Source organism: Phaenicophaeus curvirostris, chromosome 28 (genome assembly GCF_032191515.1).
Source record: "Phaenicophaeus curvirostris isolate KB17595 chromosome 28, BPBGC_Pcur_1.0, whole genome shotgun sequence".
NCBI classification, from domain to species: domain Eukaryota; kingdom Metazoa; phylum Chordata; class Aves; order Cuculiformes; family Cuculidae; genus Phaenicophaeus; species Phaenicophaeus curvirostris.
Window position 1 is genome coordinate 4,948,382 of NC_091419.1, and position 23,677 is coordinate 4,972,058.

The 23,677-nt window shown below is 50.7% G+C and overlaps 1 protein-coding gene across 4 annotated transcripts in view; it reads right to left on the reverse strand.

Annotated features, from left to right (window-relative positions):
- Positions 1 to 23,677, reverse strand: part of PTPRS (protein tyrosine phosphatase receptor type S) — a 156,846-nt gene that overhangs the window by 30,180 nt on the left and 102,989 nt on the right. For 2 of the 4 annotated variants that reach the window (XM_069877973.1, XM_069877972.1), the window contains exons 7-13: positions 16,484 to 16,753; positions 13,716 to 14,297; positions 12,679 to 12,812; positions 12,369 to 12,513; positions 6,171 to 6,476; positions 4,599 to 4,792; positions 2,233 to 2,350 (exon numbers count right to left, since the gene is read on the reverse strand). In XM_069877973.1, coding sequence (XP_069734074.1) covers positions 2,233 to 2,350; positions 4,599 to 4,792; positions 6,171 to 6,476; positions 12,369 to 12,513; positions 12,679 to 12,812; positions 13,716 to 14,297; positions 16,484 to 16,753 — 1,749 coding nt within the window. Of the gene's footprint in view, positions 1 to 2,232; positions 2,351 to 4,131; positions 4,159 to 4,598; positions 4,793 to 6,170; positions 6,477 to 12,368; positions 12,514 to 12,678; positions 12,813 to 13,715; positions 14,298 to 16,483; positions 16,754 to 23,677 lie in introns of all 4 variants that reach the window. The other 2 variants (XM_069877970.1, XM_069877974.1) reach the window with 2 other exon arrangements.

A 23,677-nucleotide genomic window follows, 5' to 3' on the forward strand; every position in this document is an offset into this window, starting at 1 on the left:
GCTGCATCGACCGACTTCTGAACAGGGGGATAAGAGGCTGTCTCTGAAACAAATGCTTTATGCATTTCAAACTGGCAGGGAATGGCGAGGGAACAGTGCTGGGAGGGCCTCCCTTGGAAGCGCCTAAGAAGCACATTAAAGAGAAAAACAATGTCATTACCTTTATGTTTGGGTTTTTATCACAAATGTTACTATAATCAGCTGAGCTTGAAAATACTACATTTGCACAACAAATATTGTTTGGAAGAAAGGTGAGAAGAAAGCATGGAGAGGGGGAATTGTTTTATTTTGCAATTGGTTTGGACAGTAAAGGAGAAAATTGGATGTATTGCTGTATTTAAATTCAGCCCCTAGCCTTGAATGATAAAGAAAGAAATCTTTCCTCTCAGAAAGGATATTGACTCCACGCTGCAAAGAAGATAAGAATGTTACAGAGCCATTTGAAAGATTTTTTTTTAAAATAGCTATTTAAAGTTGGGGGAAATTGAGTTTTGGGTAATAGCTGCTGTGCTGGAGAAAACATCCCACTGTGGCTGATCACCTGCACTGCAAATCCTAACAGGGAGAGATGAGGGATGGTGACAAGAGAGAGTGACAAGGGAGGGAAGAAGAGAGAAAGGCTCTGGGAGACAAAAAGGGAAAAAAGCAGAGAGCCCTCAGGAGATGGAAAAGAGAAGAGAGAAGCAGGGAGCCAGTGAGAAGAAACACGGGCAAAGCTGGAGGGTGAAGGAGAAGAGGGCGATGAAGACAAAAGCTGACAGCGCACTTGCACTGACACTACAAGGCATGAGGACAGCAGCCTGGATGTAACATCTGCGAGAGCTGCCATCCTGGCAAGCAACCTTGTTCTCTGTGTACCGCTCTCTGAACTAGGGAGGAGAGGCAAGAGGGGAGACAAGGGCTGAAATCCCATTCACTTATCTGACACAGGAACATAAAATGAGATGAAGACGTGACTTAGGGCAGGGAAAAGACAAGGGCATAAAGGGCAGCCGTGGCTCCAGCCTGGCATGTTCCAGGCCAGGGCTCCTGAGCCCTCTCTGTCCGGTGAGCTCGGCTGAGCGTCTGCGCTGCCTCCAGAGCCCAAGCAAAGGTTTCCAGGTTAATTATGCTGCACTGACAAAAGGCCTTTGGTCCCTGCAGAGGCAGAGCGCGATGTTCTTCCAGAAACAAGGGATGATGTCAGCTCATGCAGCTGCTACAGGCAGGGTGAAGATGCCTGACCCAGAACCAAGAAAAAAATGAACAGGTAACCAGGGTTGGGAAGTTAGTAGACAAATAGAGAAATGAAAAGGGGAGAAAGCCATCATCTGAGAGCAGGAACAGAAGAAAGAGCTCAAACAAAATGGGGTGAGAGAAGGCAACCACAGCCTCACAAGAAATGAGCTGGACAAGGGACAACTCCAGCTCTAGGCACCACAGTCTCACCCCACTGCACGAAACCCTTCCCATACTGCAGCCCTGAGAGCAGAAACTACAGGAATGCAGATGCTGAGAGGACAGGAGTCTGTATCTCTCCTTTCCACCTCGGGCACAGCCCTTTGGAGGAGCAAAGGATGCTCCGTTGCCCTTTGTCATTCCTCTGTTTAGGCCCTGCCACCCCAGCTGGGCACCCTGCCCTCTGTCCCGATGCTGACAGACCCTTGGCTGTGAAGAATAGGTCAAAGGGAGGATGATCCCGGGTGGTACGAGCCACAGAGCCCAAGTCTCAGAAATGCTTGCAAGGAAAGGTCAGTACTGTCAGTACTTTGCTCTCTGCTGGTCCTGAGCAAAGAGGGGACAAATATTCAGAAGAGAAGAGCGGGCAGTATAAGCCACCACTGCCTTCCCACTGCTTGTCAGGTCTTTGCAAGTCAAGCCCATGACAGAAGACCTCAGGCTCTCCTGTTCCCAGGGAACCTGCAGTCTCAGGCCAGGCAGAAGTTCTCTTTCCTGCTGGTGCACTGGAATTTATAACAAAAAGGAATTCATCCTCTGTCATGTTTCTAGGTGTGTCTGGGCTTTCAGCAGCACGGGACAGAAAATGATGTCATTTAATAAGCACTATCTATGGGGAATAAAGGGGTTTCTGATTCACAAGGAGTAATTTTGTCTTTGGGGTAGCATGGCATTTGTTGCAAGTCTGTCCTTCATGAAGGGAAAGGGATGAAGGAGCTGAGTCTGGAGAAAGAGCTCCGCAGCTTTAGGAAACTGGTGAATCCCAATCCCAACGTTTCAGGGAAAGACTCTTACCTGCACCCTTCGTGGTGACCACTTTCGGTTTGCTGCGAGCACCGTCTCCCTTCATGGTGTAGGCGGCTACAGTGACGGAATACGCAGTCTCAGGCTGAAGCCCAGCGATCACCATTTCCTGTTTGCAAGATTCCAAAGGAAAATCATGTCAATATTCAGGTATATACGTGCAGGCAGATCTCTCCTCCTCGCAGGAGTCCCAGCCCTTTTCTAGCATGCAGGAACATTCACTGAATCTGAAACCACGAGACACTGGGGCAAGCAGGTAGATGTGGCAACTGGCAGGAGCACGAGTGTCACGTTCCCTCAGCGAGAGGCACGCGCCCCCCAAGCTGCACACAGCCCCTCTGTAAAACACCACGCGGCTCTGCAGGGCCCTGCCTCAACGCCTTCTCTTCCAGATCCACCCCTCAAACGTTTCCTATCTCCACACAAACTACTTCAGCCATCAAAATGCTGCAGCGCTCTTCAAAGCGTTCCTCTTCACTAGGCCGTCTCAGAGGAGGTCTCAGCGGTTTCAAGATTACATTTTTTTCTCCATTACCCCCTCCCTTCTCTCCGCAGAGATATTTTTTAATGCCTACATAATATTAAAGGGATTGCTTTAACACAAAGTGCAAGAGCACATTTTCTGCTTGCACGCTAAAGCTCTCTGCTAAATCCCCAGTCCCTCCGTCCCCCGTCCCTATCAGCCTCACCACACCTGGCTCCCAAGAGCTGTGCTGGAAGGCTGCCCTCAAGAACAGCCCCTTCCCAGGGAGCGTTCAGCCCCTCAGAGGGCTGCGTTGTACAAAAATACCCGTGCTAAATCCAACAGAAGGGGAGCGTATGCAGCAGGGTTTTCTCCAAGGCCCTGGAAAGGAGGGAGATGGGAACGTTGTGCCTGTTCTATGGCTATTTTCTCCCCTCGCCCTCATTGCCTCTTTGTGCTTTCAATATTAAAGCTCAGGGCACCACTTGGTGATCCTGAAAACATCTGTATTGTCCCCAGTGCTGAGCAGGGGGTGGAATAGAACTTCAAACCAGCTGGATTTTGATCAACACGTTTGGAAGGCATTAGCTCAGAGACAGGTCTGCCTCCTAGAAATCAAGAACCTGTCCTGCTTTCACACTTGCCACTGAGTTTTGTTAAGATTTTAGTAAAGAGATTTTGCTTTCATGTGACTCAGTTTCTCCATCTGTAACAGACGGGACTCCACGTATGCAGGGCACCGGGCAATCTCTAGGAGACACGAATCCATTCAACTCAGTGGTGCACTATCTTGGGACCTTACCATTCCACAGAGGAAATGCTTTCTCCTACTGCTTTGTAGCTGTGAGATCACAGAAAGCATTTAGCATTTTAGCAGAAGTAGCAAACATCCAAGACAGCTTTAAGGTTTGCTTGAAAGGTAAAATTGCCAATAGAGATTCAGCGCTTTGTATCGACGCGAATCTAAGAATCTCAGCCCTTTAGGGGCACAAAGTGTTTGTTCATGCCCTAAGAGCTCAGGGCAGCAGGCTGTGATACTCAATACTTTTCCCCCTAACTATGTTTTACAGACACCATCCAAAGGTGCTTGCGGACCAGGTCACCCCAAGCATACACGCGAGGGCCTCCCGAATTCACTGACCCATCTGCTTCCCCAGAGAGGAGCAGCAGCCTCACTTTCCTTTGAGCTGAGGGGAAAACCCTGCAGTATCGCTGCGTGCTGACGAACTACACGATCACACAGGGGTGCAGAGCAAATTGACCAGGGCAGGGACAATGCATGGGAACACCGACAACAGGCTCTAAACCAGGCACGCTGGCACCACAAAAAAAAAAATATGGGGAAAGGAAAAGAGCACACCACAAAAGGAAATGGGAGAAGGTAAGGGATAGCACCAGGATGGGAGGGATTTTACTTTATTACTTACGTATTCAGCAGTGTCATCTGTTTCCCACTGGGCAGAGAACAAGAGAGGTTTTGCACGTGAGAATACAAGAGGGGAAAGAAGGGAAAGACAGACAGAGCATGAGGAAGGAGTCCCTGAGCAAGCAGCCACACAAGGTCAGGAGTTACCAGGCCAGCATGAAGGAAGAAGTAGAGTGGGAGAAATTAGTAGATTCCACTGTGGCCTTTGCCTGTATTAAAAGCCTTCCCAGACATAACGGGGGGTGAACAGTATTTAGTTCAGTGCTAGGACAGCAGTCCACACTCTTCCCCAACAGCTACTGTCTGGGAGTGCAAATGAACTGCAGAAAGACAACATAACCCTTGTCACTGAGACAAGGTCATCCACTTTCTCCAGCGTTACGGTGCCTGGGACGAGACCAGGAGCTGGAGCACCCACCCCCTCGAGCCTTCCAGGAGAGCAGACTGGAGTAGGAGGAGAATCCTTACCTGGGCATCAGCCAGCATGATATCCTTGATCTGGGGCAGCCCCCGTGCTTCTCCATTCTCCATGCGCACATAGTGGACCTGGTAGCCGCGGATCTGGCCATGCTGGCGGTTCTGGACTGGCGAGCGCCAGAACACTTGGATTGCAGTCGAGTTCAGGACCTCCACCTCCACTTTACGAGGCGGCGCACTGGGCACTGCGAGGAAGGAAAGAAAAGGGGTAGGAGTCACCTGGGGATTCCTGTCTGGAGCCTGTCACTTCACTTTGGGAACACTGAGTCTATGGCCCTGAAAGGGAGACTTAAACTACAGGGAAACAGTTCTGGGGGATCTAATCTGCACGGCTTGGAAATACATGTGGAAACAGGTCCATCTCATAGCCCAGCCGTGCTTCCACAGGCTCCTCTGTCCCAGTTTGCTCTGACGGAAGAAACTATACAGTTCCAGATCACATTCTGAGGGCAAAGGTGATTTCTAATGAACCAGAAAAGTCCTGGTCCTGCCTGTGGGATGTTAGGGTGGAGAGGACGTGGAGGGGGACTTGCCCTTGGAGTCCCCCTGTCTCTCAGGCAGGGCAGGAGGGTTGGTGGTTACAGCTGCTGTGTAATCTCAGCGTGGGAAACAAGAGAGGTCCTGGATGAAATTTGGGCTGAATTTTTTGAAAAAAATGATAATAATACAGTGCATGACAGCCTCAAGTGCAAGAAAGCCATGCTTTCCCTGAGCAAGGTATTCTATCCTTCTGGAAGTGATGCTCAGGGAACAGGACCAACAGCAGAGACAAACCTACTGCTTGTCTAAAAAGCTCTTTTTCTTTGGAATGGAGGAGGAAATCCAGGGAAATTCAGTATTGACCTGTGTGATTGACTTGGCTTACAGAACTAGGGGTCTCACCTCACCCTCACAACCAGGGTGCCCTCCTTCCATGCACACATTCCCATTTTCCCCTGTTTTTTTAACTGTAAAAATACCAAAGCAATCCAAGCCTCATCGTTGCTGTTTGTGCTAAAAGCTGGGCCACTGACCTCCGTCTGAGCTGGGGGTTTCTGAAACATGAGGCTCTGCCCTCCTACCACTGCCCAAAGCTCTGCCTAACAGAGGAGCCGGTAACAAGGAATGTGTGGGAAGAACTCTTAATACTTCATAGAATCACAGAATCACCAGGTTGGAAGAGACCCACCAGATCATCGAGTCCAACCATTCCATTTAAACGAGTTTCTGGCAGCAATTTTCTCCTCTGACTTCTTTTCCTTGCTGCTTCAGCTGCCGCTTTGCTCACTAAGAGCAGCTTTTCAGGCAAAGCCAAGGTTCAGGGGCTCGATATTAAAAAAACCCCTAGAAATCTCAAACTCACACCCCTAAAGCAGGAAGGAGAACCCTGAGCCCCCACGTATCAGAGGGGTGTGGGGAGACGGCGGCAGAGGATGCTGCCCGTCTGGGATGGGAGGTTTTGGTCGTGCACCACGCGAGCCACAAGAAGGGACTCGCTGTGTCCTCCCCGGCGGGGGAAGAGCCTGCTCCAGGGACACTTTTTCAGCAGGGCACTCGGGAGAAAACCAGAAAAATCTCAATTACCATCCTCGTCTGTCCGGACGATAACCGGCGAGCTCTCCGGGCCCGGCCCCACCTCCGTGTGAGCCACGACAGTGATGCGATACTCTGTCCACTTCTCCAGGGACTCCAGTAGGATCTGACTGGTGGTTGGGGGGATATCATTCACCTCCTTAAGCTCCGAGTCCTCCGAGTCCAGCGCTCGATAGTAGACGCTGTATCCAGCCAGGACGCCGTTTTGGCTTTCGGCCGGTGGCGGCCGCCAACTTACCAGAATGGCGGTGGATCTGGTGCTGACGCATTTTACGTCTTGAGGGGGGGCAGACGGTTCTACGAGGGGGGAAAATTCAGGAGGGAAAGGGAAGAAGGGGGAAAAAAACAAAAGATGGGAAAGATAAAAAGAAAAAAAAAAAGGAAAATGATAACAAAAAAATCTAAAATAAAACGTACAAAAATTTGGTTTAGGAAGATAAAATTAAAAGAGAAGAGAGCTTTTTGTTGTTGTCTTTTTTTTTTTTTTTAAATGAAAAGAAAAAAAAGCCAACGGAAATGAAATGGGGCATCAAAACTGAAATGTTCTAAAGCAAAGGAGTAAAACAACAAGCGGGCTAGCCAAGAGGGGTCCTGCTGCTCCTGCTGAGCGTGGCTGGGACGCAACAGAGCATCCAGCTTTGCCCTGTGAAAGCCCTTTCCTTCAGCTCCCCACTTCATTGCAGCCTGGCATATCCTGCCTGCCTGGTAAAGCACTTGCTTCCACACCGCACTCCCCGGGATCTTGAATTACTTTGAGGGCATCTGTGAAAAGCAAGTAAGAGAAGCAATTCTTTTGCCAGGAGGCTTAAATTTAAGAGTCTATGCCTCCAGATGGAAGTGATTAGCTGTGCATGGACTGAAGGAGGCAAAACCCCACAGTGCTAACACCCAGGACACAGACAAGCAATGCACCCACGGCAGGAGTTTAGAGAGAAGCCTTGCTGAGGAGCGAGGCAGCGTGGTGTTCAGGCACCAGTGGGATTCTCGGGAGCGTTGCCTGCACCCTACGGTTTTCTGGAGGCCTCGGCATAGGTCTGGAGATGCTGCCCTGCGCCTGCTCTCATGGTGGCAGCACACAACTGCCTAAGGGCTGGATTCTAGGACATGGGGAAGGTGTAAACCACAGCGTTCTAGCGCAGGGCTGCGTGTTTATGGAGCTGCGGGAGGTAATTTTAGCCCGGTCTGCTCAGTGGGAAGAGGACGCTGACACCAGCCCCGTCAGACACTACGTGCCGGGGCACACGTGGCCGTGCCAGGGCTGTGTCTCGAGACGAAGAGAACTGCATCTCCACCGGCTGGTGGAGATACCACAGGTCCGAGACCCTGCTGAGGGCTGGGCAGAGTCATAGAATCACAGAATCATAGAATCACCAGGTTGGAAGAGACCCACCGGATCATCGAGTCCAACCATTCCTATCAAACACTAAACCTCAGCGCCTCGTCCACCCGTCCCTTAAACCCCTTCAGGGAAGGTGACTCTGCCACTTCTGTACCCTAACTGCAACCTGCTCGCTTCAGGAAACCTTAGACTGGACTTCTTGCAATCATTAATTACAAGCAGTCATCCCAGGTAAGCAGAATGACACGTTTTCAAGGTAACTGCAAGTTCAACCTCACTCAATGCAGTCAAACTGCAAGAACAGTTCTGAACTCTGCAGACACTGCCAGAAACTGGGGTGTCCTTATAAGCCCCCAAAGCATCACCTGCAAGAAGTGCAGGACCAGATAAATGCTGGTCACAATTTCTCATTTCTCTGTTGCTTTTTAATCAACAAGAAGCTCTTTTACTGAGGAATGATTTTTTTTCAAACCTCCTGCTCCCATCCCTGAGTCACAAACAGATGTTCGTGCCCAGCTTGCCTTGAGGACGCTGCTAAATCCAGTCACGTCTCCCCCAGTTCACACTGGAGTGAAAACTGTGGGCTTTGCGTTTGCCTCCATCAAACAGAGATTGAGGGGTTGCAGGAAGGGTGAAGATGGTCCTCACACCAGTGCTGAGCACTCTGTCCAGTAGGACACTGTGGGTGCTGTCCTCCTGCTTTATTATTTATATTTTTATACTTTGGCTGTACTTAAACTGTCAGAATAAACCCTTTCTCCTCAGAGCCCCCCCTCTGGAGGCGATGATCCCTGGCCATGGCTAGCCACGCAAAGCAATACTAAGTATGTCAAACAAACAAAACCAAAAGTAACAAACTGAAAAGTAAAACATAAATCAAGCCAATAATTTAGAACGAAAAAACATCAGAAAGGAAATCATAATAATAAAATAATACTGATATAAAAAGTGACTCCTTCCAGAACATTCCCAGTCTGTTTACCTACCTTCCACGCTTCAACTGCTAACTTATAAGACTTTCTTACGAGAGAACAAGAGAAACTGAGCTACGAGGCCAGACCAAGCTCCTGGTGGGTTTCTGCACGTGAGTGGCTTTTCAAATGCCACCCTGCCCCGCTGCTGGCTCCCTGACCGAGTGCCCCCCGCCAGCAGAGCCCCAGCTACTACAGTAAGGGCAGGTTTGGACCCCAATCACTTCTCTTTTGCTAAGCTACCTGGACAGAGAGCAGGACTGCAGACTCTGCTGATGGATCTCCTTCCCACATCGCTCTCTCCATCTGCTGTGACGGATGCAGCCCCTACACCTCCAGACTGGAGGCACATCGCTCCTTCCCAACTCAAGTCCCTTTCAGGGTATGGAGAAGAAAGACTCAACCCTCTTCCAGTGCCTGTCACGAAGCTGTTTGCTTGTTTTTTCTCCCCATCAGGGGCTGGCGGTGTTTAAAGGCACCTTTCCTGCGTAGCAGTCCAGCCAAAGCCACCACAGCCGAGAAACCCACTGCAGAGAGGGTCTGACCTGACCTACCCTTTCCATCCTGAAACTCATTATGAAAGCCCCAGTAAGCAGAGCCAGAGCTCCAGCTGGCACTTGGTTTCACTGTTTGCACTGGCTGCTGCGCGCGGCCACGCTCGCTCGCTCACTCACCCTCTGCGCTCCAGCACAGGGACCTACCCTGGAGTGAGGCCTCCGTTTGGGACGGTTTGCGCTTTCTCTGGTCAAAAAGGCGGGTGGGTGGGTGATGGGGAAGAAAGCCCAGATCCCACCGGGCTCCCTCCCCGTCACTCTCATCGACTACAGCACCTGGATGAAAACAGCCACCAAGTGCTGGCTGGCCACACTGGAGACGCATCTGGGGAGTTCATGGCACTGAGAGTTTCCTTCACAATCCAGCCCAACCTGCGTGACCCTGGGGACGTGCGTGGGGACGGCACCGAGGAGCTGGGAGCTGCGTGTGGGAGGCCAAGGAGCGCAGCCCAAAGCAGAGGCTGGGATCACCTCTGCCACAACCCCTTGGCTGGAGAGGGAGCCCAGCACAGGCGAGAGCACCCGGCCAGCGGATCGTCATCCGTGTCCACTGGTCTTGGCTCTTTGGGATCCTCCCAGGGCTCCGGGACCGAGCGGAATGCGTGCAGCCCCACGCACGTGTGAGCCTGCAGCGGCAGGGTGGACTGTATTTGTGAATCCGCTTGAGACCAGCCAGTACTCACCTGAGCTGCATCTTTTACACGCTTTAAAGTTGACTGTCCAAGCCACAAGAATGACCCTTACTGACCTTGTACAATACAATGTTTTTTAACCCTTTAGGTACCATAGACTTTGTATAAGTTTCGTCCACTTCACATACTGTGAGGAAGGGGGAAGGGAAGGAGAGCGGAGCTAATGGGGGAGAAACATCCTTTCTCAGGAAGGAACCAAGGGTGAGAAAGCCCTGTTGTTCCTCCACACCTGCACAGGCAGCCTCACAGCACCCACCCTGCCACCCCTGTCTGTTGACGCACGCTTTGCACTCTGAAATTTCTGAGTAGGAGAGTTGCCAAGGAGCCCTGGGAAGGTCGTGGCTAGTTAGAAAGGGCAAATTGGCCTTCTTCAACCATCAGTCTGTTCATTTTACAATCTACGTCTCTGGTACTTGAAGAGTTAAAACCCAGCTACTTCAAGAAGAAAAAGATACTTTACCTTTAGTTTAATGGATTTTACTTGGGTTATGATGCTCAGGAGGAGCCACCCTGACAGGGAGGTGGAGGGTGATGTGCGGGGAGGTGTGCAGTGCAGGGAGGGCTGCGGCATGCAGGCAACATGCTCGAGCTGAGCCGGGAGGGGACCAGCACCGAAAACCTCGGCAGCGGGAGGATGAGGGAGGCTTTGCCGTTGCAGAGACAAGATGCCATCATGGTGTGAACCCGCCCAGCAAGAGACAGACAGACAGCGGGCAGGGAGCTGGCGTCATCGGGCTGCGAGAGCATGCAGGCAGGCAGGCAGACAGCAGAAGAGAAAAGAAAGAAGAGCCATGGAGCGGGCCAAGGAGGAGCTGAACGGAAAAGGAGCTGCAGAAGGAAGACACAAAAGCCTGTCCCGAGCCAGAAGGTCTGTGAGCCGAAGGATGTCGCCCGGACCAAGGAGAATTGACTCGTTCCTCCAACAGCCAGCCAGGAAAAATATTTCACCGTGTTACAGGACACTGACAGCTCCCAGCTGATGTTCTTAAGCATTAAATTAATGAAACTATCCCTAGGAAAGCTGAGCTACGCAGAAATAAACCAGGCCTCGTTCTGGGCAGGTGCCAAGCTAGAAAAAGCCCCAAAGCCTTCCCCTTTCCCAGATCCCCTTCAGGGAAAAAAACCTCAGTGTCACTAAGCCCTACTGCCATCAGCTCCCGCACTCCTCTCCCAGGCTGTTTTCATCAAACCAGAAAGCACATCCCAGACCCTCTTTTTCCTCCCATGCCCATGAATCTGAAGGAGGGAAATCCCTTGTAGAACAGAAGCAGAGTGTGGGTAAGTATGTCACTTATTTTTCAGGTCCTTTCGGTTCATTTCCCCCCCAGTGATGCTTCCTCTGACAGTACCACACTGGGATCAGAACCAGCAGATCTGCAGCAGAGCCAGGAAAGGATTTTCTTTGGATACAGAGAGACAGTAGGAAAAAAATAAAAAGAAAAAAGGGGAAAACGGTTGAAGGGAAGAAGAAAACAAAATATATTTGAATGGACTAGAGGCCTGAGAAAGCCCCAGTAAGGAATTCTGTCTGTGCAGAAACAGACTCTCCTTTCCTTCCACTCCTGGGGGGAGAGAAAGAGAAGGAGAGAGACAGGGGAAGGAGAGACAGACAGCAGGACATGACAATTGAAACGGAAAGACGGGGCAGGCGCCCAGCCGAGAGCCCGCTGCTCTCCCTTGTTAAGGACTCTGAGAGATGGGAGCAGGCGCTCGCTCTCCTCACACTGGTGACCAGAGCCATTTCTGAGTTAGTTCTGCTCCCGGCTACTCCAAACTGCAGCGGAGTGATTTAGTAGAGATGAGAGGAGACAGAAAACACAAAGAACAGCTGCCACAGCCACTCATGCAGTGAAAAACCACCTCATTTAAAAGCAAAGATCTGTGAAAAGCCCAGGTTGAAATATTGCCATCCAGGGTTATTGTCCCCAGGGCAACAGCGAAGGGAGACAATCCATTAAACTAAAACCAGCACAGTTTGGTTGCATGCGCTCCATCCTAGTGTCATTAATATCCTCCCCCAGCCTCCACATGACTCCTCTCTCCCACTCTGCTGAAGCCCAAACGGGACCATTCCCAGCGCTTGCTGGGCCAGCAGGCCTTCTTCCCTGTGGCTACAGAGTGGCTCATGGAGAAGAGCGTGAGGACTGCTTTCCCAAAGGCTGGGGAAAACGTTGGACTTCCGATTAATCACCTTCCCTTCTCCTCTTCCTCCTGATTCCCCCACCACCTCCCTGCTCCATTGCCTGCGCCCTCCTTCCAGCCAGCAGCTGCTGCGCTCCTGCAGGTGGCTGGTGGGTGCCCTCCTCCCTGAGCATGCTCAGCACCAGGGGCCAGCGCGGCCCACCCCGAGCTCTCCGCTGCTCCCCACCCCACCAGCTGGATGGCACTAACTGGCCCCCCCTGACATGCACCGGCCCCTCTCCTCGTTCACACCCCGTGGGGCAGCAAGGGGAGAAGGCAGCCGGTCGCGGAGGTGCCCCCCACCACCCACCTCCCTGCAGAGCAACCCAGGATGTGTGAAACCCACAGCACCGCGAGCGCCTGCCCCACAGCTCCATACCCCTGTGCCCACCATCTCTGGCTCCCTGACTGTCTTCCCCTCAGAGAAGGGTGGGAAAAGGAGAGACACCTACTAGACTGCAAGGTGCGCTCCCTGACCTCCGGGGTGAAGGCCCCCAGGCCCAGAGCCGAGCGGGCGGCCAGCCGGAAGACATACTCAGTGTTGGGTTTCAGGTTTTCCACAGTGAAGGAGGTCGTTGGCTCGAAGTTCTTCAGCACCTGAGATGGGCGAGGGGGGAAGAACAAAATAAAAACAAACAAAAAGGAGCAGAGACAAGCCCTGCCCAGATATATCTGCCCTGCTCCCCTCTCTCAGCCACCTCGGGGAATGGAGCGCCAGGGGGATGCTCCCCAACCCTTTGCGCTGCTCCTCCCTGGACTCACCTCACTGCCGTGGTCTCCTTCCTTATAGAGAAGCTCATACTTCACTATGATCTCCTGGCGGGGAGGGCTCCATGACAACACGATGCTCGTCTCCGTCCTGGCTTCTGCTCGGAAGTTCATTGGCTGCCCAGGAACTGACACAGAGAAGGAGCCAACGGGACAGAGGAGGCAAGATGAGAGACAGAAGAAAACATATTAACTTGACGCATTTAGAAGGCTCCTACTCTGTTTTCTTCAAAGCCTGTGTGTGAAGAGTATGTCAGCAGGCCCTTCTTTAAAGCAGTGGAGGGTTAAATCCCACTGTAGGAACAGAGTATGGCCAGAGCTGCTGGAGACAGAAGAGTCCTCATGGATCATAAGCGTCTTTCTTGGCAATGCACGATACAGCCCTTCCAGCTAATTCCCATGATTAAAAGACTCTGGAAGTAGGAAGCCTGTAAGCAGCCAGTTGAGGAGGGAGGGTTTCCTCACCAGCACCCCACACCATAAGCAAAACACCCAAGAACATGCTGGGTGACAACCTGTGATAAAACACCTTTTGTTCTCAGCTCAACACATCTGCTGTGAAAATCAAAGCTTTGTTTTGCTCCCCTTTTAGAAAAAGGCAAAATAAGGTTCATCCCCACTCATCTCTAAGAAGGCAGTTTCTGGGTACGGTAAAAACAGTTCAGCTTCACCACTGCCTCGGCAGGGACTGTTTTCAGATCTGTTAAAGACATTTAGAAGCTGGAAGCAATGAGATACCTCACTTCGAAGCACGGCACAGCAGAAATGCATTCTCTTTGCACAATTGCTTGCCCCACCCATTTAAGCAACAACCTTTGCGACAAAAAACAGATCAGAAATCATGCAGGAGGCCCTCTGGCTCCAGCCACAGGACTCAGCTTCCTCCTAGGTTACTTCTATTTTAACCAAATAGAATTGATAAGAAAAAAAATGCTCTGGTGAGCCGGCAGCCAGAGCTGGATAATGCTATAAGCCAGCCCCTCGCCATCCTGCAGCCCAGAGCATCCAAGGGTGGTGACACGACTGCTTACCTCCTTGCTGCGTCTTAACCTGGATGGGGTCGGACAGAGGCCCATCTCCCACGGAGGTGAAGGCCAGGACCCGGACTGTATAGGTTTCATCCTCCAGAAGGCTGCCCACCGTGGTCAGGAGGCTGTCATCCACATTGTGCTTCTGCCAGTTGCTGACGGGTTGATCAGGCTCCATGGTATAATACACACGATAGCCACGGATCTGCCCGTTGGGCTCCACCGGTTCCTCCCATTGGATGATCATGGTGGTGCTGCTCAGCATCCGTCCCTGCACATTCCGGGGGGCGCTGGCAGGAGCTTGTTCCCCAGTGCGAGTGACCACCGACTCGCTGGGAGGCCCCTGCCCGATGCTGTTGACTGCAGAGACCCAGATCTCATACTCAGAGTTGGGGCTGAGCCCCCCAATACTGTAGCGTGTGGTGGTGATGTCCTCTTTGATCTGATAGGGTCCATCCTGGCTTTTAGACTTGTATTCAATGACATAGTAGGACACAGGGTCTGGATTCCCAGAGTCCCAGGTGATGGTGATACTCGTTGCCGTCGTCTCTGTCACCACTGGCGTCCCAGGAGCCTTGGGGAGTGCTGGGAATCAGGAAGAACAGATATTTAAAAACAAGCCCCATATGCTGAAATGGTGCCTAATTGGGCTACTTAGGCTGCAGGAGCCAGAGGCGCGGTACCCATCACAGCGCGGCAGTTCAGTAAAGTGCTACAGAAATATTATGAACCTAGTTATACACTCTATTATCCGCCTTCAAATGCTCCATCAAAAGGGAAGTGTTCAGCTGAACATCTGGAATCATTAGCAGACTTCAGCTGCACATCCGCCGGCTCACACGGCAGAAAGGAAAAGCAGTTTTGCAGGAGCTCCTTCCGAGCACGTAATCACATCTTCTGGAACAGCGCTGGCAGCCTGGCTCTGGCGCTGCTGGATCTCCGTGCTTAGTGTGCGGGTAACGGTGCAGTGCCCTCCAGAACAGAAAAACTATCAATACCTGAAGTGTTTCCTCTCAAGCCACAAATGCGTGTTACCACTCATCTACCCTCACGCCGAGATTCCCTTTGCAGATGGCTGGAGACGACATGCTGACTGTCAGGCACCTTTACAGCAAGATTTCTGTGCTTTCCTCACTACAGGATTTTAGACCCTTGCCAATCCCATCCTCTCCAGACTCGAGCCCCTCTGAAACCCTAACTTCTTTCATCTTCTGATTGGGAAAGCCTGCAGATGCTTACACGCAGGAGCATAAGTGGGACTAGAATGCAAATACAATGACAAAAGGCAGAAGGTACCAGCAGGGCAAGATTTCCCATCGGAGGAGACAGGATAGCTGGAAGCAGAAGCAATGTATCTTACACAGCAGCTTTTTAAATTGATAGGATAGGACAGGGAAAAGGGGGAAGGAAGAAAATACTCGGGAAAATAAAAAGTACCTCAGCCCAGCCCCAGGCATCCTTCTGCTAGCATGTGAGCCTGCTCTCTGTGCAAAAGCTAAGGCCAAGCGTCACGTCAAGATTCCCTATTCCCTACTCATCTCTACTGCCAGGCCTCTCCTAGGTGGATGAACTGACACAAGAGGATTGTTTTTCCTCAGCCCTGCCCTTCTCCAAAGTATCTCTCCTCCTCTCCCCCACCCACCCACATCCCTTCCCACCCGTCTCCCCCCAGATCCCTGGTGGGCAGTGCCCTCACTCAGCGCAGACACCAGCTCACACAAAGAGCTCTCCACTCACCCAACCACAGGGCATGCCGCTCGGGTTTTAATACTCCCCTGCTGAGGACAGAATAGATCGAAGATTGCACCCGTGCTCCTCTTGGGAACTGCTAGCTGGAAGCTGGGGTTATTCCCCTTCTTGCTGAGGCAACAGCGGCCTCTAAGATGCTGGAACTAGGCTCTACTGCAAGGGCACACATGCCAGAGATCCTCAGGGCCTCAGCTGAATCTCTAACCTTGGAAGAGGATGGCATGCAGGCTTGAAGCCATCCAAGGCTCCTTGCAAACTGCCCAGCCAGCCCCAAATCCCAGGACAGAAACAAGCATGCAGGGGTTTGAATCATGGATTTCTTCACAACAGTCAACTCAGCTGTCCTAAAGTGAGGGAAGATCACAAGCTACCACCTTCCCTTTCACTGTGGCTTCTTGGTGTGTGGGATCCCCAAAGACACATGCACGTGGCACTCGTGGTGCACGTTTATCTTCCTGCTCATGCTTACACACCTACGTACGTACATACCAGCGTGTAACACAGACTGACACCCATGCAGCCAGGCACCCCGTGCCCATACTGCTCCTCTTCCATGCACACACCCAACTCGTGCACGGCTACCTTTGTTCATGCATAACTGCGTCCCCATGCTCGGATCAGGCAGTCACGGGCTCATCCCATGCAGACACACAGCGACACAAGCAGAAACAGGTACCCAGAGCCACACGGTGACATTTACACTCATGCACCCGTAGCCGTTTACAGGCATGACCACAGATCTACAAATGCTTACGTGCAAGAAGAAGACACATGCCCACATTTGCATTGCACACGTGCTTTGTTATGACCATGCACCCAGAACGTGCCTCGCGCATCGAGAACCCATGCAGCAGCTCGCAGCGGGTATATGCACGCTCCTGACCCCATGCAGCAGCTCGCAGAGGGTGCATGCACGCTCCTGACCCCATGCAGCAGCTCGCAGAGGGTGCATGCACGCTCCTGCAGACGTGCAGCGGGGAACCCACGCACTCGCTCACGCAGGCGTGCTCACACTCCCTTACATTTCACCGTGATCTGAGCAACGGCTTCAATGACTCCCAGGCTGGACATGGCCACGCAGGTGTAGTTGGCGGAGTCCTTGACATCCGTGAGCTCCAGGACATTACGGCCCACGGGCATGTCGTCTTCGGGCGTCAGATCCTCCGCTCCCTGCATCCACTTGACGTACGGCATGGGCGAACCCACCGCCACGCAGGTGATGTTGACGTTGCCGCCGGGCATGATTTCATGGCTGACGGGTAAGATGGAGAAGCGAGGGGCCACGCGGCGAACTGTGGACGAGACGCACAGAGGTAACAAAAAAACAAAACGAAAAACCAAAAGAAAAACAACAACCAAAAAAAAAAAAAAAAGAAAGAAAAGAAGGGAGAAAAAGAAAAAAGAGCAAAAGATAATTTAAATATAGATGGGGTTTGTCATCATTTGTTTTCTTCCTTCATCCAAAACAAAACAATAAACAAATAAATTAAAAAATCAAAAACTAAACCAAAAAAAATTAAACTTTAAATAAATTTTTACTTCACAAACAATATAGAGAATATAGACATAAAAGCGATATTTCATAGCAACAGGGTTCCATTGATCAAGATTAGACCCATCACAGCACAGATAAGGACACAAAAATTTATTAGCAATTTCTCATCTTTACTGGCAAGAGCTGGCATGGCGAGCGCTCAACAATCTCCTCCACCGCCACCGGGGCCCCCAGCTCCCCGCTCCTCGCCCCAGGAAACCTGCTCCTCCTTTTTCCAGCGGAGCCCGACTCCCGGATCACCTTCTCCCCATCAAAGCCAAGCAGCCCCTCCGGATGGCGCAGGGTCTCGCCCGAATCGAGAGGGGCCCTGTCCCACCGGCCGGAGAGGGAAACTTCTCCAGATCTGGCCTCCTTGGAAAGGCCTCAATCTTGTTGTGACCCAGAGAATCCAACAAAGAGAGAAGCCTCGCATCCCTGGATGCCAGAGAGACCCCGCTTGGAAAGTAGAGAGGGGAAAAACCACGCAGAAGGGAGGAGAGAGAGTCCCCGGGGCGGGATAGAATTTGGTGTCTGCGTGTGAGAACCGCCCGGGGGAAGCAGCCCCCCCCGGAGCCAGAGAGAGTGGAAAAGATGAGAAACTCTAATGAAATTTTTGTGGTTTTCGGGTATAGAAACCCTAACGAAGCCTCTTTAAAATCTGACACGGTTCCATCAATAGATGCAGCTCTCAGAGTCACAAACATCATGCAAAATAGGTAAAAAAGAGAGAGAGAGAAAGATAGAAAGAGAGAGGAAAACGCAGAGAAATATAATTTATGGGCGGCTAGCAAATGCCCACATGGATACTGAATAGAAAGAGAGCGACAGAGAAAGGAAGGAAGACAAGGAGGAGAACAAAGAGGGGAAGGGAGAAAGAAGAGAGAGAGAGAGAGAGAGAGAGAGAGGGAGGGGAGGGGGAAACCCACTTTAATGCTGCATACTTTTTCTAGCTGATGTGACCCAATGTGGTGGCTCACATTGTCACATCTCAGCCCTGGCGGAATAATAAATAGAATAGAATTAATAAGAAAAACAAGGTAATGAAACTTTAACGTTGAGAAAACAGTGACATGTTCTGTGCATCTCCTTAGCAGAGAGGTGGATGCAGCTTCCAGACCTTACACGGGGAGAACATGGACGCAGAGGGGAGGATGCGGTTTCTGTGGCTCCATTTTCTGAACTAAGGGGGCTGGAGGGCTGGGACGGGGGCTCTTCCTTAGAGGTGAAAGCAGGAATGGGCAGAGGAGAAATGCAAGTGGATCAGAGAGGGCCTAGGGAGGGATGCGAGGGCAAGGTTCCATCCTGCAAGCAAAGACTAAAGGATATGGACCCTGAGAAGCCACAGGCACAGCAGCAGCCCAGGGAGAAAAGGAGCACGACGTTCCTCCAGCCTCAGAGACAGCCATGCAGTGATGTCCCCTCAGGTGGGGTGAGCAAGGGGCAGAAAATTAGGGACAATGTCTGTCCCTGCTGTCCTACACCCGGGTAACCTGAGGAGCCTCTAAAAATTGAGTGGCAACTGCATCCATGCAAAGCAATGCAAAGGACACCAGAGCTCAGCAGGCTACCGCTCTTCCCAGGTCCCAGAACCTTCAGATGTCCCCTGGAACCCCTGCCTTGGGTTTTTCTAGGATTTATCTTCCAGCCCACTTCCCTGGCTGCTGCTCAATGTTACGGATCTTTTCAGATGGGAAGGGCGCTGCCAGGAGAGGTAGCGGCTGTTCTCCATTTAGTGGGGTTTTGCTTAACAAAAGCCAAACAGCCTCTGCCTCCTGCGAGCTGGCAAGGAGATGTCTTCAGAGAGAGCTGCACTCTTCCCATCGTGCTGTCAGATCCCTTCCCGCAGCTACCAGTAGTCAGGAACCAAAGGCAAGGAAGAGAAGACTTCCAGATTTGCGGCATTAGGAGCTCAGCGATGTCAAAGGAGAATTCCTGCATGCATGGATTTGTTGGGAGAATGGACAGCATGCCCTCACCTCCAACGCAGTCGGGGAAAGGACTCACCTGGACACTAACATTAGAAGATGACTTTCTGCTGACAGAAAGGTATAAGGAGAGCGCTGCGGTATCTGTACAACCTCAGGCACCAGCATGGGCTCAAGAGAACAGGCCACGCGCTCCCTTCTCCCTCCTGTCACACTGCTATAAAAGACTTTAGCCCTAGATGTGAGGGGACGTCCCTGTTGCCTACCCCATCCTTCTCCCCATTGTCTGCTTCAGGAGGAACCACATTTCAGAAAATGGAGCCACAAGAAGACCACACCGGTCACAGTCTGAGACAGGATGGAGAGAACTTCAAAAGAGACAAGTGGGGTCAACATGCAGACAGATCTGGGTGGGGATGACTCTTCTGAGGAGGGGCTGGTATGTAACCTTCTGGAGAGGGGAGGCAAGGTGGGAAGAGGTGAGGAGGAATGGGGAGACATATGCTGGACAAGATCTGGTCAGCAAACAGCATCAACAGCAACAAACAACGGCAGGTGGGATGCAAACACTGAGTTGTCATGGAAACAGAACAAGACAATTAATTCAAACGGAGGCCAATCACAACGAAATAAAACTGAACTGAAAGAGAAAGGAAAGGAAAAAGAGGAAAAAAAAGAAACAAAGAACAAACCAGAATTTAATAACTGAAAAGCATCATTTGATGTATGGTGGAGTGCTGAGAATCGGAGTCTGAAGGGACCAGACTGCTGCTGTCTGCGTGGCTTTGGGTGGGGAAAGGGACAAGATCCACTCACAAAACACAAGCTCGGGGCCGAGGAGCCGGAGCTGTGTCGAGCATGCTCCCAAGCAACCGGGAAGCTATCCTCCCCACCCTCCTCGCAGCACCCGGGGGTTCAGGGCAGCTTCATGGGGCCTCAGGGCAGCATCATTTTTCAGCTGTTTGAAGGGCATTTGTCACAGTTAACAATGGGCAGCAGCCCTGGCGCTTGGATGTTGTTCTGTGAGAGGGGAGAATCTGGACCGGGGAGAGCGTCAGGCCAATGCAGGGACAAGAGGGGCAGCTGTGTTTTTCTTGTGCATCCTGGTTTCAAAAAAGCTACACACTCCTTTGTGTGCACAAATACACAAACATCCACACAGCAGTCTAGGATGTGAACACAACTCCAATATGAAACGCTGGGAGACCTCAGAGAGTCCCCAGATACGGCCCTGCTACGGCTCAGGGCTGCGACAACCGCAGTTAGGGTAAGAGGAAACACTGGTAGGGTTCGTCTCTAGGTACTCAGAACCAGCGCGTTGCTCTTTATTTCAATTGCTCCACCACTCTGGTTTGGCTGCTGACATGAGGTTTGTCAAGCTGAGAATCTCTGGGTCTGCGTTTAGGTCAGAGCTGAGGAGAAGCATTGCTGGGAAGAGAGCTTTAAGTGCAGCTAGAGGCTGAATCAGGAACAATTTGAGCTCCGGGTCCAGCTGAGTTTCACACACAGCAGCTGAAAAGGGTAAAGTTTTACATGTAGAAATGCAGTGAAGAGTTTCCCCCCATTCTGCTATCCAACATGTTCAAAGAAGCAGAAAGAAACGAAGAACTGCCCTCTCTGGAAAGGAAAAGTTGGGACAGGGCAGTCAGGTCTCTACTTCATATACACTTATCAAACACTTTAACCAATTAATGGTTTCAAGAAGCGCCTTCTCTGAGTTTCAGGGATGTTTGGTTTCCATGACAGCTTTGTCAGACCTGTTTGACACTGCCAGCCTTGCATGCATACATACGTGCATCCTCCATGTGCATGTGCAACATCTCCTGGTATACACACACAAGCAGACACACAAATGCACATTTTCCATGGCCAAAAATATCTCACGAGCTTTTTTCAAACAAGGATACAGCTTGTTACTGATAGACCCAGATTTTAGAACTGGAGCTGGACATTCGTGATGCCAGTCAAATCACTTTCAATGCAGAGAAGCCATTTCTGAGACACAGAAAGATTTCTTAAGTGCAGTCAGTGATGGGTCTGTTGGATAAGCTTTTCCCACAGGCAAATTTGCATCCCAAATTCTCTTAAATGTAACTTTCATTAGAAACTGAACGGATCCATAACTCTTGATGCCCTTGTAATGCCAATTGGTTTTGTTGCTGCTCACGGATGCAGAGGTTAACCCAGGTTGTGTTCTGTGAGTGGCATTTTCAGTGCATTATTCTTTCCAACAAGAAGTTACCCATCATCACCACTGAGGTTCCCCACCACCACCACGCAGTTAAAAAGAGAGCTGCTCGTTTTGAAAGGGACAGATTTTACAGACCTGATCGGAAGAGACACTGGGAGATCCAGGGTTGACTTTTGCAACACCAGAATCCATCCTTAAAATGTGTTGCCAGGACGCTGCTAGTGAGAGAAATCTGAGGACCAACCAACCAGTTTGTGCTGAGGAAACCCACCGGTTCCAATTTTTAAGCCCCTTCCAGATTAGCTCAAGGAGAAAGATGTTGGAGGAGGAGCGAGGTGGGGGAAGGAGAATGTACTGGACAAGAACCCGTCACTTCAAACCCCGATTCACATTAAACGAACTGAAAGATCAACATATTTTATATCTTACAGAAGAAATTAATTGAAAAAGGAAACAAAAGAAAGTGAAGTGACTGGTTGAAAGCATCAAACAAAACCAAATGGTATTGAACATTTTGACACTCAGCAAGCTGCTGCTCCAAATGAGGTGAGAAGGCGGACATTATTGGCCATTTTGGTGAGACAGGAGTCATTCCGTCTTGCTCCAAAATGAGGAGGGGGTAGGGGAAAGGGTGCCAAAATAATGTGCAGCCTCTACGTTATTAGTGAAGCTTAGATTACACCTGTCCTCCCCTCCCAAAAGGTGGTGGTCCCTGCCCCTGTGCTGTCCATGCAGCCGCCGCTGCCTTCTCCCTCGCCCGTTCCAATTGCCAGTTCATTCCGCTGGGGCGAGATGCTGCTCGGGTTTGGATTTCCGACCTCCATCCCTCCAGAGGACGAGATACTTCCCTCCTCATCCCCATCTCCTTCCTAATTTCCCTCACAGTAAATAAAAATAAATAAGTAAACAGGTACATAAATAAAGAATGAGACGAAGGCTTGGATTTGGTCTGCAGGAAATCCATTACCTTCCCAATCATTGTTACTTTTCCACTTAAAAAAACCCATCAGTTGAGTGACAGACAGGCTGAACATCTCTGGTCTTTTGTAACTCTTTTTTGTTTTCTGTTGCTTTTTTACAGGATTGAATATAATATAACCTGGATCCAATTGTTTTTCAAGCAGCTCCGTAACGTTAAACACAGACTTTGCTATTTTATTTTTGTTATATTAATTTGACAAGGTGTAATCTAATTTTTTCCCCTAAAACAAAGAGAACAGCGATGCAAAAGGTGTAAGAGACACAGGCAGGCAGAGATTTCGAGATCAGTACAGCACAGTGTTCCTGCAAAGTGCCCTCTATAGAGATATACAGATATATACATACAGATACAGATTTGGTATTTTTTTTTGGTGGGTTTTTTTTTGGGGGGGTGGCTTTTTGATCCATTTCCATTTCCTGATACCCTTGAGAAATCCTTCTGCAGAAACACAGCAAAGTTGTTTGTCGGCTTTTTTTTTTTTTTTTGCTTTTCAACTAGAATTTCAGAGCTGAGGACACCCCAAACACGGACAGGGCGCTCCCCCACCCCCAGAACCCTCAGCATGGTCAGGGACCTCTCCCTCCCTGAGCAGGGGCAGCCGCACCGGCCGGCGGCGCTTCCGCCTCCCTCCTTTGCCGTTAAAGAATTTATCAGTGCTACTCTAAAAAGGTATTAAAATTCCTACATTTTAAAATCTCAATGATTGTTTTGACCTCGTGGCTATTGGTTAAATCTACAGCGCAACCGAAATGATTTGCTCCTGCCCTCTAAATGGCATTGCGAGCGGAAAGCTTAGCAACCGTTCCGCTGCTCCATCGAGGGCCGGGCTGGGCAGCCAGCAGCTCTGCTTTAATGGTCAAATTGCACAGGAGCCAAACTTAGCCCAGGAGCAGGCTACAGGCTAAATTATTTGTTAAATTAGTCACATTTTAATGTATTTTGAAGCTTTACTTCCTGAGGCCTCGGCACACAATTGCTGCCTTTTCTATGGGTTTTATTTTAATAGATTTCAACTAGTTCTGCTATTATGTATTCAACCCTGGCCTGTTTTCATCTTTGGCCTCTCAATGAGTTGAGGTTTTCCAGAGAGCCCTGAACAACTCTTTGAATCGTTCTCAGCAGGACTGGCGTGACGAAGCGCCGCGCTTGGCTCCGCAGCCGCAGAGGCAGGGCTTACACCGGCACCGCCAGCGCACTGGGCTGTTCTCAACACCTACCGAACCATTTAAAACTCCCTGGGCTTGAAAAGAGCAGAGCAACAAGCAGCTCGAACGGAGGGGGAGAAAGGATTATCCCTGCAGCACCACAACTGCTGCCTTTTGTAACTCCTGACAGGGCACCACTGTTTGAAATAGGGGAAAATGTTTAATTCTGGTAAATGCAGCCGTGACGATTTGTCCTGTACCAACAGCAGCAGTGGCTGCCAGAGCCCAGCCCACACAGCTCCGCGGTGCATCGCTCATTCTTCTTCCCCTTTGTAACACGGAAGGGTGTGCAGAGCCACACAGTCTATTCACACAATGCTCTCTCCTGAGCCGAGTCGACTGGAGCAAACCAGAGCAATCAAGGTGGAGGTCTGTAGCT